Genomic DNA, 18,466 nt, shown 5'->3' on the forward strand with positions numbered 1-18,466 from the left:
ATAAAAAAAAAGAACAACTGAACTCAGCAAAAATTTGACCCAAATATCATAAACATCATCACAATGTTGAATTAGGAGGAAACGGAATCAGAACAGAAGATAGTCATAACCTATCTATATGTGAGCTATGCCATATATCACAAGACATATGAATGGACAAAAGGGATTGTGTTTGGGTCAAATCTGTTTTGGAGAAGACTGTTAAAGGAGAAACTACCAAAATGAAGTGGAAACTGTGTTTACAAAGGTCTGAGTTGGATATGGGTCTTTTTCAAGGTGTTAGACTGAAAAACGAATCATTGTGAGTAACCCTAATACCTCAGGTACAGACTTCAGAGAAAGTATTAAGACTTGTTTGTTTGTGGATCTGATCATGACATGGTTTTATTCCATGTATTTTCCCAGTGTGGACAAAACCTCACATGCTCAAATCAGCTTTGAGTCTGTTTAATCAGGCTGACTGCCTCAGTAGCGAGTCAGACTGCTTGGGGTACAGTTGGGAACATATTGTATAAACATAAGGGACAGATTGGTTACCATGGCTAGAATTACACTGTGATTAATTTCACATATATTACACACATACCATGATAACGACATAGAAGACATCCTCAATAGACTCTCCAAAGTCAGTATCTCCAAGGTCAGATAGTAACAGAAGACATATCTGTAGGCAGTCTCATGAAACGCTATTGCTTTTCCCAGGTCAACTCACATTTTCAAACTTGCCACACAGGAAAACATTGGAAGTTAGTTGGTTTTCTTTTTCAACACGGACTTTGTATTATAGGCAGAATACTTATCTGGAAAAATAGCTGTACTGTTTCTAACTGGGATAGAGTTAACTTTCTTCGTGATATGTCATATCGTGCTGGTTGAATTTGTGACCAAAACAGTAACACACTGGTATTTTTAGCTCTTGCCAAGTTACTACAATTTCCAGTGGGATCCTGTGTGCCTTTCTCATCCACAGACATGGGAAAGAATCCATACACTTAAAACTGTAGAATTTCTCTCTGTTGCTGTAGCTACCAAACTGAAATCACCAATGAGCAACGGGTTCCAGGGGAGACAGGGAATTTCAGTGGAAAGAAAATTAGTGCTAGCATTTATAGCTATGAAACTGCTCTCACTTAAAATCCAGAGAAAAATTATGCCTATGCAAAATATAAAGTAACAAATGCTTTAAAATACAGAGTTTCAATTAATATATATATGAATGATAGTACATTTCTTTCAGTGAACAATGTTACAGACTTGTTTCAAGGTGATCAGTAACATAATCAAGTTAAAATCTGCTTCAGTCACCTATCTAAAAAAAGGAAATACTGTACATACCATATTCATTATAGTGAGGATATATGATTCCACATGGTCACTTCCATGATATTCAACCATCTTACTGTCTGCAACCACAAGTGTCTCCACCCATCGCTCCTTGCTGACAGAGCGCCGAGAAACCTTTCTGACAGCCATATGATTTTGTTCCCATCTCTCCCTCCAGTGCTGCTGCTGATTGGAAAAACTGAGGGTATCTGGAAGAGTAAGAAGCAATGCTGACTTGAAAATATTTTCAAGCTTGACCTGAAGTGTATGGCTGTAACGCTTGTAGACAGAATGATAGCATCGCAGAATCACAGGGTGATACAGGTTGGAAGGGACTTCTGGCTGGCACCTAGCAGGGCCAGCCACAGCAAGGCCAACTCCAAAGTGACACCAGCCTGCTAAAGGCTCTGTCCAGTGAAGTTCTGAACACTCCCCTAGATGGATTAAACACTCATACAAAAGTTACCCCTACTCAAACGCCAGGGATTAGGGTGCAAGACAGAGCCAAGCTAAAAGAATTTAATTGGGGATGCAATTTTCATGGCCTTTCTCTTCTGTTGTTTGGCTCTAAACTCTCTAATGACACCATTTCACAGACAGATAAGGGACACAGTTGCTCCACAGGCAGCTTTTATTGTCAGCAGGATGTCACATTAAGCCCAGTGCTGTGGCACATCTGTGAACAGTTTGTTCTGTGCATGGAAAATACCCCCAAAGAGTGGGGACACTTCACCAGTAGGTGTCATCTAAATACCAGCCAGGCAGACGATGTGGGCTCCTCAGCTGCTGTCATGTCTGACTGACAAGTGAGATACTTACCGTTTCCACTATAATTTTGGGATCTGTGTGTCTAAAGCCTTTCAGGAAGAAGTCTTTGATCTGTAGAGTTGCTAGCAACCTTGCTCTGCATTCAGTGGGGATCATTATTCTCCACTCATTCTAGCTTTGAACGCCAGCTGACTGTGTTACCAGGGAAATACCAGGGATGTAAATACCCCTAGGCCTGAAAAAGAAGTGAGAGATGCCAGTTTGACAGCAACTGGTGGCATTTTTCCAACTCAGAAGCCAGAGAAACACTTCTACAGTGCTGGGATTCCCCAAGTCCTAGCAAGGATCAGGAGTGCTTGTTGCTATTGCAGATACCGCAGTAGTGTTTGGCATCTCACTCATGGAAGAGGGTGTCCTTATTGCAGATGAGGCACATCCACAAGCCAGAAAGACAGCTCCTGCCTCAGAATGCTTACAGCCTGTCCAACATTACCCCCACTACTGTGGGGCAGGGGACAGTTATCCAGCATTACCTCCACCTCCCAGCACTACTAAGTCTTGAGGGACAGTTACCCAGACCAGTCTTCCCTTGAAGAATGGACAACCTGGCAGCTAGGTCCTACATCTTGTGTTCACACCAGCAGAAGATCTGTTACACGTTTGTCATGAATGTGCTCTTTGCCCTTTAGAAGACCTAAGTGCAGCCAGAATGTATCACGGCATCTTTCATGTCTACAAAATGTGGCACCACTGGACTATTAATGATGTGTATAATACACCTCTCAGCAGAGAAGGTGATCGATATCTGGGTTTATTGTATATGTGCAAGAGAAGATGTACAGGTTTTTAGAAATGGGTTCTCTGAGGTCAGTCTGAAAGATGCCTAGAGAAAGAAATGCTGGTACTGATAACACATGAAGTATAAAATTGAAATATGCCACATTAACAATCAAAACTACAGCAGCCACATCACACATTTAGAACTGAGCTGCAGTGCACAAGTGTGCAGTACACAGTAGCTCCATTAGTTGACACACACTGTGACCAGTTAGCACTGCGTTGCAGTACCAGTTCAGGATTTCAGCCAGCAGCAGGCACATACCACCGAGAAGCACACAAACCTACAAACCTACCCCAGTCAGGTTCATTCTACTAGATGGAAAGCTGTACCTGCCTGGACCACCTTTTAAAGGATACTGTACGAAGCTAAATTAAGATACTATGCAGAATGTCATGTATTCTATATTGTAGATTTAGAATATAATAAATAAACAAATAAATAAATACACTTGTAAGTAGATTTCTTTTTGCATGAACTGGCATTTGCATTTTAAAAGGTGCTGAAAGTACTACTTGAGAAGGACAATGAACCATAAAATTCTTGACCTGCTTGGCAAGGCAAACAGCATAAAAAAATAATTTAATATAAGAGAAGTTTGAATAAATGTAAATAAATTCCAATAAACATGTAAGCTTATAATTTTTACTATCCATACATCATCACAATAAAGAGCCCGAGAAAATCAGTTTCCTCTGTCATTACCAACCCAAATCACTTGTCAGTGTCATGTTGTGCACCCATACAAAGAGACTCTGTCCTGTAGATATGTCAACTAGTAGAAGAAGTTAGTCAGTAAAGTAAGTTGCCTCCCCACCAAGCCAAGGGATTCAAAGAAAGGCATGCATTTTTGTATCTTAATCTTGAAGAATGAGCTGTATGGAAGAATAGCTTCTTGTCTATATGGAAGAATATAATTTGTGAGTAAAGACAAAGAAAAGAAAGTGGGTGGTTTATTTGGTTTTGTTTGTTTGGGGCTTGGGGGTTTCTGTTTCAAGAGAAGGGAAATGGACTATCGCTGCTATAACCTCTATCATAACCCCATTAACCCAGGCTGCATCATCACTGCTGCTGTCTTCCTCAATCTTTGTTCAGTTCCTGCAATAGTCACCTCTATGAGGGGCTATTCATGAGCTGCATTCATTAGTCTCTCTTGTACATTTGCATGGTTCTTTTTTCTATGAAGCGCAGTATCTACATTTTCAAGGGTTTTGTGCTGAGAAAAACCTTCCCCACAGCTATCTGAACAAAAAATTCTGTTCAGACTGCTGGTTATTGTGATTTGTTTATGGCCAAATAAAACATCATGACAGCTGTCAAGCTTTGCATTCACATCTAGCAAAGAGTTTTGTTTATTGTCTGGACAGGTGATAGCACTGGAGGTAAAAATGTTTAAAGCCATGCAGACTGCAACAGTGAACAACCCTCAGGGAAAAGTTTGGAGTCCCAGTTAATCATGAGGCTGTGTACCACAGGAAAATCTCAGAAGAGATTCAAGTTGTGAAAATTAATGCCAGGTAGCAAGAGGATTCTGCAGACAAAACTCTCTCCTCAGTGATCGATCCCCTCCAGTGCAGGGATCTAACCTGGAAGGGTGTCACCTAAGGACACCCTTTGTAAGACTGGATATTAGGAAAAATTTCTTCACGGGAGGAGTAGTCAAGCATTGGAACAGGCTGCCCAGAGAGGTGGAGGAGTCACCATCCCAGGAAATGTTCAAAAAATGGGTAGACGTGGCACTTGGGGACATGCTTTAGTCTAGTCTACCCTTAATTGGTTTAGTGTGGACTAGGTAATGTTAGGTTAATGGTTGGACTGGATGATCTTAAAGGTCTTTTCCAACCTAAATGATTCTATGATTCCATGATTCTATGACTGGATCCCCACTGTCTTAAGTCTCCTGGCAGCTTTTTTAATTAGATGAAGTAGAGAGGGAGAACCTCTCGGAGCTACAGTAACATACAGGCAGCTGTAATGTATGGTTCTACTTCTGCTTTTATGTCTCTCCAGATGATGATTGCCTCTGTTAAACTTTTTATTCTGAAGTAAAATAATCTCATCTTGCTTTTACCTTAAATTTGCCAAGTATTGCAAGTGATTTCAGATTTGCTGAGAAATCCCAGGCACCCTGTTGTCCAGGAATGGAAATCTTGACTAGGACCCCACCAGTTCAGGAATACTCACAAGTGATGGAAGGCCTGAGACCTAGTAACATGCAGTCCTGTCTGAGAAAAGCCTGCTTCCTCACACTCTTCCACCATAACTGCTTAGCACAGCATACTCCACAAGTAGCAGAAGAGGGAGAGGAGGTACTTGAACCCTGAGCGTTTTCATGTATTTTTGAGAAAGAGATATAACAGAGGTAGGTATAGTGCTGGAGTCCTTAGGAATATAAGTGAAGGTAGTGCTGAAAGTATGCCCAGGCTAGTCTAAGACTAAATAAAAAGAAGGCTGGTAAAGGATTCTGCTAACAAACTGCATGAAATTCAAGCAGCAATGGTCAGAAGTTTCTACCTGTTGTGGGAGATAATCTTGCAGATGTGAGGCTTTTATTAGAAAACCCGATTCAGCCAAATGAGTCACACACAATGTTCCATAAGTCATATGTGATATCCAGCCACACCACTGTACAACCAGAAGAAATGTTGTAGCTGACAACATTTCATGAACTTCTAGTAGGAAATGGCTGATGAATTTCAGCAAAAGGGTTGGTTTTTAAAATCAAAATGCAAATTGTTTGTAGTGAAAAAAAAAAAGAAAGAAGTCCCTTGAAATTATCCATATAAATCCTACTTGACTAATTCAACAACATATAGGACCCTGAACTCTCAGCTACAAGGAAATATTTTACGTTAACTGTAAGTCTCAAGTACATATGAAAAAAACATATTATACAAACTTCAGTACAGGTTAAAGCTGCCTGGCTTTTGTGTAGGAAAGAAAAGTTACATTCTCACTTTTAGCAAATCAATTTCAGTTTTATTAGGTGACAACAGAAGTATATTATAATTTGCCAATTCCTACTAAGAAAGAGCTTTCCAATCTCTAAGAACTAATATCAATAGTCTCACTATAAAAAACATTTAAGTTCTTTTTCACTTTGAACAACTCATCCACTCAAAATGTTGTTTGATTAGAGTTTTTAGTGAATTTCTGCTTCCCCCCCCCCCAAACACCCTTAAAGAACAGATATGACTCACCTCACGTAAAGGCATTATGTGAGATTTCCATATCAAAAGCTTTTTTTCCACCTTTGTTTCTTGCAGGTGTTGCTCAAGGAATAGTGCAGCATACAGTGCAATGCAAGGGGACCTGAAGGTGCTAACTGCACACAGCCACCTTTCAACACCTTTGGAGATACACAGGGCTTTGAAGAAGCAAGGTGAAAATGTCTGGAAATTCCCAGAAAAGGAGAATGCAGCCTATGACTGAAGGCTGTCAGACAAAATATAGTAGCACTGATTTATGCCTTCACTTTCTATCCTCACCTCCTTTCTCTTTGTGCAAGAGCTCTTTCATTTTTACCACTCTATATTATTCACACTCAAAATGCTACATCTCCAGACATGAGGTATGAACGACGCTAGGGATGCTAGACTAATAAATCCCACACTGTTCAGATCCTGCCTCATTATTTTTCCTATAACCTTCACTTCATCTTTGTTCTAAGATGTGCCTTTAGTGCGAGTATTAACAAAAAGACTATAGTTTTGGAGTGAGTTCTTCAAGAGGTCAGTAAACTCTGTTGGACAGAGTCATTGTACAAGGGGAGATGAATAAACATATGAAATCATCATTAATAACATTAACCTAGCACTAAAAAGTATACATAAGTCCAGCTACAGACTAAATGAAGGAAAGGCTGAGGAGTGACTCAGCTGATAAGAATTAAAAGGATACTAAGACAGAAGAAATCAACACAGGTTTCTGAAAAGTGATTATTATCCGATCAGCTTTGGGCTAGATCTAATAAAGGACTTTGGACTTCCCAGGACAGTTTTGGATACAGAAGGTGGGACCTTCTCCTCTTTCACTCACGAAGGAGGAGAGGAACTCTTTATAGCTGATTTACTGCAAGAACTTACATTTACAAAACTCAAATACAGTAAGTAAACCCCTTCCCCTATTCTAACTATCTCTGCTGAAATAAATAAAGCAGCTTATGTAGACAAGCTCAGTGAAAACAAATACAGTAGAAATTTTGTACACATCGAATCTTCTTATACATACAATTGTGGTTACAAATATCCATAACAAAACTAAGCCTGGATTCTGACAATGTGAGAGTAAGGGCTCACACACTATATGGAAAAACTGTTGTGAAACAAGGAGGAAAGGATGCGAATATAAAACAGAACAGGTAACTAAACCAGCTCCTTTTATATGCATTTCTGAAACAGGCTAAGCTAAATCACACAAAAGTTTTCCAAGTATGAAACAGTGTTCACACAGGAAACAGTTACAGCTATTTAATCACGTACTTCCCCAAGTTGACAACATTCAAGTCCCAACAAAAACAAGCACAGAGAAAGAAAGCTTACAACTTCGCAAGCTTTAACATTCCTGCTGTCAAAAACATGACGTATCAAACAGTGGAGTCCCACCACTCTAATGCAGAATGAAGTTAAAACTGGACCTGTGTTGACTGATGCACTTAATCAGATACTGCTGCTGAGTACGTCTGCCACTCATTACCACCTATGCTGGAAGGATGGAATGATAAATGTTCTGGGCCACTGGCATCAGGAGGTACATAGAGAACAACATCGTGGGAAACAGCTATGAGTGGAGCTGCCTACATTTTGCAACCATGATTTTCCTTCTGCCTGAATGTTCTTATTTTTTTTCCCAGGGATTAAAGCCAAGTCAATAAGGAACAACAAAAAATTGCAGCTGCCTAAGATGCTGTTCTAGGAGTACATCATTCAATGTTGTTTGTATTTTCCAGGCTAATTCACTTGGTAACTTCATTGGCTGGTTCCTCTTATTTTGGTGAAAACATTAATGTGATGGATTAGAAGAACAAGGTGACTTTTCTATGAATTAATCTAGCACTTCATAAAATGGCATCTGAAAACAATTTAACTTGCAGCACAATACTATTTTCATTTGATGAAAAAACAAGTATCTTCTAAAACAAAATACCTCTCACTGTAAAACAGATTTGCAGATTAAAAATTCCCAATAAATAATGTCTGTGTCTTAATGTCTCTTACCAAATAATTTAAGAACTGTTGACCTAGGAATGACAGAGAAATGCAGTTCTGGGGAGCCATTATAATGCAAATGAGAATTTAAACATATGGGCTTTATTAATGATTTTTCTCCTTTTTACAGATCTATATGAAAATTCATTCACACAAAATTAATGCAAATAACTGAAAGCGACATCTTGAAGTAGTTGTCTGTGCGTTGTCAGGGTTAATCTGCTTTCCAGCGAGGTTAACCAAATAGTATCCAGAAGCTCTTGAATCAGACTCCAAAAATTTCTATTAATGTTCCATAAATTTCATTCACATAATAATGAAGAAAAAACAAACTGGTTATATGCTGGTGGTCAAAGGTCACCAACCTGCTTAAGTCAGGAATAAGAATAAGGCTAAAAAGGCTACAAGGATCTTATTCACTACAAGAAAGACACTGAGGTGCTGGAGCATGTCCAAAGAAGGGCAATGATGCTAGTGAAGGGTCTGGAGCACAGGCCTTATGAGGAGCAGCTGAGGGAACTGGGGGTGTTTAGCCTGGAGAAGAGGAGGCTGAGGGGAGACCTTATTGCTCTCTACAACTGCCTGAAAGGAGGTTGTAGTGAGGTGGGTGTTGGGCTCTTCTCCCAAGTAAAAGTGATAGCACGAGAGGAAATGGCCTCAAGTTGTGTCAGGGGAGGTTTAGATTAGATATTAGGAAAAATTTCTTCACCAAAAGGGTTGTCAAGCATTGGAACTGGCTGCCCAGGGAAGTGGTTGAGCCCCCATCCCTGGAGGTATTTAAAAGGTGTGTAGATGTGGTGCTTAGGGACATGGTTTAGTGGTGGACTTGGCAGTTTTAGGTTAGTGGTTGGACTCAATGACCTTCAGTGTTTCTTCCAACCTAAATGATTCTATGATTCTATTCCCTAACCTTGCATGCTGCAGGTAAGTTTGTGCAGGCACTACAGAATTCAGCAGTGAAAGAAGGTGTTGAAACTCTGGAAGGATATATGTTTTGTGGAGCTTTTTGGACACATGGACAGCAAGACAGTTATGAACCAGCAGGATCCAGAAATTGGCAGCAGAGGTCTCTGGAGTGCCCACTAGTTCTCTGAAGTTACCTAAGTGATTTCCACAACAGGCACTCATTGCAGGCTGCCATAATACCAACCTTCAAGAGTTGGTGAGAATGTAGGAATGGTGGACAGAGAGTATCAATGCAAGGAAAGGTGCCTGGAAAAAGTAGAATGATGCTGGAAGAGGCAAAGGACAGGAAAGGACTACCAATGGTTGTAATTCCAGGGATTTGGGCAGTGTGAGTGATTTAGATGGAAGGTTTGCTTTTTTGCATGCAGTTGGGACAAGAGAGCAATGTGGTTTTCAAGCTGTGCAGATTGCAACCAGCCACTACAGGGACTTGAGAGGCAGGTGAAAGAGGACTCCACCTCCTGGGCTTTAATAAGCTCGTGTACCCAGCAGCCCACTAGGTGCTGTACCACAGGGACTGGGGAGAGCCATTCCTCTTGCACAAAAGCCATTAAGGCAGCTTATATACCCACATTTACATATTTAAATTCACAATACTAACTGAATCTGAAACTGGTGAACATTAGCAGTCTTCTCTTCAAGAAAGAGTAACTGAGAATAACTGCGTTTGATTCAGACATTAGAAATAAACTGGCACATTTCCCCGTGCAAACATTTTACTTCAGAAATGTTGTGCAGCTCCTCTTTTATCAGACACCGAATTCTGCGTGGTACAGATATCTACTGAAGTCCTAAAATGAAGAAACATTTTGTTAAGTTCCCCGACAGAACCACAAACTGAAGTACAGCAAAGGAGGCAGATATGTCGGCATAATGCTCTTCTGCAGTCTGTAACATATGCTTCCTTCCACACTGGTCCATCCTCCAGCCAGGGTATAAGCTTCCTGGGGACTGATCAGGGACAAACAGCTGCAGAGCAGAAGGGGAGGGTTTGGGATTCCCCTGGAGGGAAAACAAGAGGCCTCTCTTTCAACTTGCAGTCTTGCTCAGCTCTCTGCAAACACCTCGAGATTTTCCTGCACCTCCCTGGAGACGACAGACTGCTGCTCTGTACACCCAAGATGTCCATATTGGCTTTTTCAGCCTTGCAACAACTGAGGAAGGACTCTCTCCACACAGATGCCATTCAAAAATCCTCCCTGTACTATCATCATCACCACAAAACCATTATGGCCAGCACTATTTTGCCTGTTTATGCTCCCCCCATCAGAATCAGAAATGTCAAGTGGGTTTAATGTCTAGGTCTCCAAGAGCCGATCTGTGCACCACAGGAACCCCTCTCTGGCTCATCATTTCCGTTCAGTAAATATAGCAAATCCAGCCACTTGCATCTGTTTCTCCGTGCTTGCAAATGATCAGTACAGAACCAGCTGGGACCAGCTGCTCCTGCCTCCTCTCGTGGAGGGATAGGAAGTCAGAGGCAAACACACTGGCAGCACAGAGCAGCCACGGGATGCCACCACTCCTGTGTTTACCCAGCCTCTTGGGTGGTCCCAAAACAGGATGCAGCCTCCCTGAGGGCTGCGACCCTGCTCCAGCTCATAGCTTCACCCTCACAAGGAAAATTCCAAGTTAACAAGAACTGAATCTCAGCAGTTTGGTTTGCAACTGTCTGTGAAAAGCATGGCTGCTGAACTAAAGCTATTTCATGTCACCAACCTCTGTCCTCCTGCTTGGCCCAATCTCGGTGCATTCTCCTGCACCTCTTGCCCTAACTGCACGTATTCTCCTCCCAAAACACCAAACAACTCCCTTTGCTGAATACTCTGCAAGGTTCCAGCTTAGCTGTGACCCCCATGAGCAAGCCCAGGCATCCTGAACCCCCATGCCATTTTTAGGCCAACTCTCTCTCAGGTGTCTGCACACTCCGCTCTGCCGCCACCACTCTGCTCGGACTTGTTCTGTGTCAGACAGCTCAGAAAATGATGCTCAGCTCATCCCCCAGGAAGCTCCACATGGCTGTAACAGTCAAAACCAGCAAGCAGACAATTGTGCCTGTCAGACCTCCTTCAACCTTATGAATTAATTATCTGTATTCTCCTGGATAAAAAGTTGAATCACAGAGAGATTTTTCAGCTGAGGGAAGCATTAACTGTGCTTTTCGAGGGGCAGATTTTGTCAGCTGTATTTGTGACATGAGTGTTACAAAAATACAGGAATTCAGGATATGACTCCAGGTCAAAAGCTTGAGCTGAAATCTGCCACGTCCTAAGTGAACTGTGGAAAGAATCACGTCAAATTACATACTTGGACAGGGCCCACTTTTCTATACGTGGGCTGGCTGAGGACAGAACAGACTCCAAAAATATTTAGGGACCAAAACAGGTCCTCTAAGTTGTGTCAAAACTACTTAGGTCACCAACAAGTATGAGCTTTTTACCTTTCCAAACCATCCCCAAGGCCATAGAATGTATTGTCCCCGTCCAGACATCCTCCTGGGTACCATAAATGAACACTATCTACATATATTGAGTCTCTATAGAAAACCTAACAGCTATTGAGTAGCTGCTCTGGGGCAGTCTCTTGTAGTTAACCAAGGAGTTTTATATTCTCTGTATAAAGCTTGCTGTCATGAGGAGCGCTCACAGTCTGAACAGGCTCTGTAAACAAACAGAAATTCAACAATATTCTGTAATAATTGACTGTCTCTAGCTTCCAAATCACATTGTATGTTAAAAATGCTGAGCAAATTTGCTCTTCCTTATCTCTGTTGACTTCTGGAAGTCAATGGCAGTTCTTTCCATCTCAGCCCTTATTACTAGAAACAGTAATTTTGCAGAGTTTTTGGATTTGGGCAATATTACCAGTACACTGGGCCTCTACTTTATAGATACTTATCTACACATAGAGATTATTTTTTATTATTTTTGATAGCACCTTAAAAGATATTCTATTTCACCCCTATTTATAATTCTAGTATTTCCTTCATTCACTCCCTGGCAAAAAGAGAACAAAAACTGATGGTATTTGTGTAGTAACAGACTGGAAAAAATGTGGCAGGTGATTAAACTTATCAGTGGCACCCAGTATAGCTCACATTTGTTATTTACCTGGTCTTAACTATTAAAGTTGACCCCCTTAAGTTACAGACTGTCTGAACTGTTCTGTAGCAGTGTTTCTTCACCACTGACGATCCATGAACCATCTACAAGATAGTTCAGAAAAAATAATAATTTCTACACATATGAGCAAGCCAGCAAACTAAGAGCCACAAATAATCATCACTCAAAGTCTAGCCACTGATTAGCCAGACAGAAATGAAAATTGTACAAATGTGGCGGTGTGCTCCCCTCCCGCCCTCCAGTAACCACCAGTGTGGGTCGTGATGGCTGCACCCGCCCTTATGCTGGACTTTGGGGACGGATGGCAACACAGTAGGCCAAGGGCTGTCTGGAGCAGGGACCCAGATGTCTTGCTCATATGCAAATACAACTATAAGTCAATCACCTTACTATATAAATAGTGGACAGCCAGGTCCCATTGAGCTCTCCTGGCCAGTGGCGGGCTGCACGGCAGGATCTCCCCTTGAGCAGGGACACCTCTCAAGGTTACTCCTCGAGGCTGAGAGATTCCTTGACACAACAGATCCTCAGTAAGTGACTAATAGCATGCTAAACTTTGAAATCTTAGCTAAGTGATACAAAGGACTGATTGCACATATATAATCCTTTAAACATAAACCATTGACCAAGTCTGGGACTAGGACTGGATCCAGCTGCAGTTAGACTCCTCGCTGAGAAGTTTAGAAAGTAAGGGGGTCCTCTCTGAACCTCATGACTCAAGGGTAGGGTCTCCCTGACAGTTTTGTCTGACCCAGTCCTCTATGCAGTAAACAATCAAGTGTACCTTGGCATCGAATCTTGTTAAAACACTGTCGCATTTACCATTGAACTTTGTTAACTCACTGTTTTATATCAATAAAGTATATCAATAAAGTATATTTTTGCTTTTGCCTTACGAGTGAAGTGCACTCTCATTCCATCCATGACAATAAAATACTCTTTTTTTTTCTCACCCAAACTAATTGATCCTGCAGCTGAAAAAAGGCTCAGAAACACTATTCTGTAACAGCAGTTAGTAATGACCAGCATTTCTTGACTTGCTATGAGTTAGCATGGAGAGTGTTCATCAAAACACTATTACAGTGTTCATTTCTGACATTGCTGCAATGCTTAACTGATGATCTCTACGACTGAGAAAATGCTATTCTGGCATACGAATACCATCCAGAGCTGCAAGAAAGTTTTCAGTCTGCTATTGTTGTGACCAAAAATGCAGAGTCAGGTCAACTGAAACTATTCACAAATTAATGTCGATACCTTAAAATTAATTTAGTCAAAGAAATGCCATAAAAGTCAAATGACCAACCCCCTTGTCATACCTCAGCAGCTGCAAGCACAAATCACCCCTGAAAACTCACTTCCATATTTCCATATGGAGAAGCAATCCTCATACACTCCTATTTTGACTTTCATATTTTGGAGTGATGAGGAACTCCACTACTCTACTATAACTGGCTTATTCTTACTTGACCCTCAGCTATAAAAAATGTGGTGCCTTTAGCTTTCTGTGAATGGCATCCTCACATTTCTAAGCCATCCTTGCCAGCAGAGCTCAGCAGCCTTGCTGTCGCAAAAGAGATGCCCTGCCAGGGCACAGAGCATGCAACTAACTTGGTTCTTCTCCAGGTGATGCGCTCTTTGCGTACCACTGATATATAATGCCACTCCTGAATCTTCATGGAGCAAAATGGCACTCCATCCATTCAAGTCCTCTCCTTCTCACCAAAAAAATCCAAGAACTTGCCCTATCAGGATTTGCCTACTCCAGTAAGTTAAATATAGTCAGGGAACAAACACATCCAGGCACTGGAACTTGTTTGCCTCTCTATTAAAGTGGACAGTTCCCAGCACGGCCTCAGTGAGGGCCAACAAGCATGCTCTCAGTGAATTCCTGAGCATGGCACAGGAATGGACACAGGCCAGGAATCCCTCTCAGTAGTCAGGATCTGGCCGCTCTGCTCAGGAGGCTGAGAAAATGTAATGTATGTACACAGACTGTTCCATGCTTCTTGGCAGCAATGCCAAAGAATACCAGAGTATCTCCTTTCTGAGCACAAACGTGGTCTCATTGTGTAGGAATAGTGTTTGCCGTGAATATCTACAGTGTTACAGCATGAGAGTAAATGCCAGCTCAGCACTCACCTTACTGATTATAATACCATAAAACAGAATATATAGTGTTAGGAATCCCATTGGCATCTTTTAAACAAAATTTTTCAAGCAAAGTTATTAAACAGGAAGTCTATTTATGTTTGTCATATAAACTGCCTGCCTTTGTGGCTATTCTATATGTTTACAATGTTGCATTTTTGCCACACATGCTGGCATTGGCTTAGTATTTTCAGGGTATTTTTATCATTCAGTTACTCAAATACATTCACATTTCTAAGAAATAATAGTTTCTAGTTCAGCTTTCAAAACGTACAGCTTAAACTGTGACATGTTTCAAATAATCTATTTCAGGATGTCAAGAGAGGTTACTGGACACCCATACACATGGGAATTGGTGAACTTAGTTGAAACCACCCCAGCTGGCATCCCTTTACTCTCTGGCACTGCCACCACAAAAACCTCGGGTAGATTTCAAGGCAACAGATTCACCTACTAACTTTTCCAGATGTGAAAATAAGTCAAGAATTCAGCTAAAAATATCGTTTCAAGGCTGGATTTGAGAGAGTTCCCCAGCTGCAACAAGACAGTCCAATTATAAAGCACTAGACAGAAATAAATTATTTCCTGTCCAAACATAAACCAGGTAAAATTAAAAAAAAAAATGGTTCTTAGACAGATCTTGGTCTTAGTATTTGCAGAATTCAGTGGTTCAGAAATAATTTGACCCCAGGTCCTAAATACTTAAGTAATAATGTATGAGGATGCATTTACTTATATAAATTAATGAAGCATCCATTAACATATACACAGGATTATTTCACTGAGCACTGACAATGAGAATTTCCTGGTCTTATAACCAATAGTTTAAAAATTGGCTCTTAGCTGCCTTGAAATCCTGATTCATACCACAAAAGGACAGGAGAATACTAAGAAAATAACCTAGTTTACACTTTCCTTTTTTTCCTGCATCTTGGGTTGGGTCTATTAATGTAGAAGATAGAACCCCATTTTTTTTCAAAACTTACCCAAACATATCCTCTATGTCAGTGACTATAAAACTGTATGCGGTAGCCACACCAAAGAAAATGTAGCATATAATTTTTTAGCAAAACATACACAAGGAGAAGGAGGTGGGAAACAAATACTCTAAAACCCAATATAAAGTATTTGGAGTACCCTCATAACTTTTAAATAAAACTTTTCCAATCATCGAAGGAGCTAAACAGAAGGTCCATTAGCATTCCTTATATAAATTGCCAGGCTTTGTTTTAGCACTGGGGTTCAACATTTTATTTAGCTCATGGATATAAACACACTGCTTTTCACCTTTTTTTCCCCTAAAACAGTTTCTTAGAGTTAATAGGTAGTGTGCACTAACAGGACTGGCAAGGGGGTTTAAAAGCTAAAAAGCAAGACAGTAATGAGTGTTTTCCAAATACTCCAAAACCCTGTTGAAAAACTTGTGTCCTTAGCTATTAGTATAACAAAGATGAAACCCCAATTTGGTATTTGCATTAGCTCTTTTATGTGTCATTGCTATTCTCAGGAATTCTCCAATGGTTTCATTGTACAAACTGTACCTGATCATTAATTCAGCTAAAGGTAAGTTTACACAGGACAAACAGAAATTACTGCAGCACACTGGACATGGCACAGCAGTCAGGCTGAGGCACCACAGAATTCAAGTCACGGTGCCAGACCCGACTGAGAATTGAGAAGAATTGGGTCTACGCTGAGAGCCCTGTATCGGCACAGCCAGCTTAGCAGTGCTCCCCGCGCCCTTCACCCACAGCAGCTCTGCAGATCTAGAAAGAACAACTGCCTCTGTGCCTTCCCCTGCAAGGTGGGTTTTAACATACTGTGCTGGATCACGTAGCATGATTAGAGAACAAATAAAGCTGACCCATGCTTCCAAATTAATTATAATCCAGCACCCCCTGGAAAACACGTCTTAGCTGACAGTTCTGCTTCACCTCTTCCAGGCTGCCACTGTGCCTGTCCCACACTCATTTCAGGAGCTCCAGATGTCTTGGAAATATAACAGTACCAAAGCGGTTTCCATAGCAAAACCCAAGCCTGTAGGAAAATCCAGAAGCATCTCTAACCATTTCACCTGCTACCATCAAGTTGCACTATGTAAAAGCCTAGAAATAACGAATCAGTCTGAAGACACCAACAGATAATAATATTCAGAAAGCATTTATCTGAACTAACAGAGCAAACAAAGACATAATGCCATTAATTTTATAACAGAACTAATTAGCTATTGTAATGGACTGCGCAAGTCCTGATGTTTGCCTTCTAACATTACATTTACAGGACTTAAATTTCAACTGCTTTTTTCCCCTTCCTTCCTTCCTCTAGAATTATGGAGAAAACGGTACTTTTTCCAGACATCACTCAAAACTATCATGATTTACTTTCATTATGAGGGCACTGAGGAGCAGGATGAACATCAGCCATTACAGGGGAGAAAGGGTGAAAGCTGGAGAGAACAGCTGGATCCTATTCCTTTGCTCATCAACCATCCTTAGAAACACCTGTCCTGGTTTCAGCTGGGACAGAATTAATTTTCTTCCTAGTAGCTGGCATAGTGCTGTGTTTTGGATTTAGGATGAGAATAATGTTGACAACGTGCTGATGTTTTAACTGTTGCTGAGCAGTGCTTACATTAAGTCAAGGACTTTTCAGCTTCCCATGGTCTCACAGGGGCACAAGAAGCTGGGAGGGGGCACAGCCAAGACAGCTGATCCAAACAGGCCAAAGGACTATTCCATACCATATGGCGTCATGCTCAGTATATAAACTGGGAGGAGTTGGATGGGGGGCAGTGATTGCTGCTTGTGTATCAGTTGGTGGGTGGTGAGCGGTTGCATCACTTGTTTTTTTCTCTCCTGAGTTTTCTTTCTTTCTCTTGTTGTTCTCCTTTTCACTAAAATTCTATTATTACTTCATTATAATTAGTAGTATAATTTTATATATAATATATAATATATAATAAATATAATATATTATATATAAACATAAATATATATTATATAATATTGTATAATAATATATAAAATATATTATATTCCTATAATAATAATTATATCAATTATTACTGTTCTTATCTCAACCCATGAGTTTCCTTACTTTTGCCCTTCCAATTCTCTCCCCTATCCCACTGGGGGGGAGGGTGAGCAAGCGGCTGTGTGGTGCTTGGTTGCTGGCTGGGGCTAAACCACGACAGTGTATAATATCTGTGTTGTAAAAGAGAAATGGCTACTCACAGAACAGGCCTTTGAAGTAGTAGTTAAACTATTCCTTCTGATTAGTTTGGTTTAAATTCAGATTCAGAAGAGAAAGATAGTCTGAAATTAATCTTGAAACAAAATGCTATTGTTTCAAGGTTTGATATGATATCTTTAAGAAATGCTGCATATGCTATAACCTTCTTATTTCTAGGCTTACACCAAGAGAGTTTATTTGGCCTCTCTCTGGACCAGCTGTTGTTTTTTCCATTCCATTTCTCCCCTGTATTTAAAATATACTAATCCCACTAGTGTGCTCAAAGGAAAAAACATATGCTAGCACTTTGAGGGGCCTCCTTGTCCTTGGCTGAGGTCAAATGTCTTGTATTTCAGATGACGTTACTAAGCAATACAGCCTCCAAAGCCCCATATCCAACCGTGCTGCGCTTCTGCAGCAAACATCAGCAGTGCAAGAGCAGCTCTTACAGGTGAGGACTCCCTGCTGAGCCTGGGCCTGAGAAGGGGTTGGTCAGCCTGGGAGTTACTGAAATGAATTATGCTAATACGACATCTTGAAAATCTCAAGACACATACTGCTTTTAATGTTCTCTATTCTTAGAAGCAGGTCTTGATAACATTTTCCAGCTTCATGACATTTTGAAAGATGACTGTGGAGGTTCTCCTGCTCCAACTCAGCACACAAGATTTCATTTTGCCTGATTAAGCCCCTGAAGAGGCACCCATGCACAGACAACAGCCATTGAAACAGCAGAGCAGGGACAGCCCATCACGCAGCCACTCCGTCCTGCAACTGGGGAAAGCTGATGAAGGTGTCTGTAAACTGCTGGAAGGAGCAAGGGGAGGAACGCGCAAACGGCATCAAGATGCCTCAGG

The 18,466-nt window shown here is 41.0% G+C and overlaps 1 protein-coding gene across 1 annotated transcript in view; it reads right to left on the reverse strand.

The window, feature by feature from the left end:
- Positions 1-18,466, reverse strand: part of ADAMTS12 (ADAM metallopeptidase with thrombospondin type 1 motif 12) — a 172,328-nt gene that overhangs the window by 79,057 nt on the left and 74,805 nt on the right. Inside the window, exon 4 of the mRNA XM_075726476.1 lies at positions 1,339-1,535. Within this exon, the coding sequence (XP_075582591.1) occupies positions 1,339-1,535 (197 nt within the window). The remainder of the gene's footprint in view (positions 1-1,338; positions 1,536-18,466) is intronic.

The sequence above is a fragment of the Pelecanus crispus genome, chromosome Z, assembly GCF_030463565.1.
Source record: "Pelecanus crispus isolate bPelCri1 chromosome Z, bPelCri1.pri, whole genome shotgun sequence".
In the NCBI taxonomy this organism is placed as follows: Eukaryota; Metazoa; Chordata; class Aves; order Pelecaniformes; family Pelecanidae; genus Pelecanus; species Pelecanus crispus.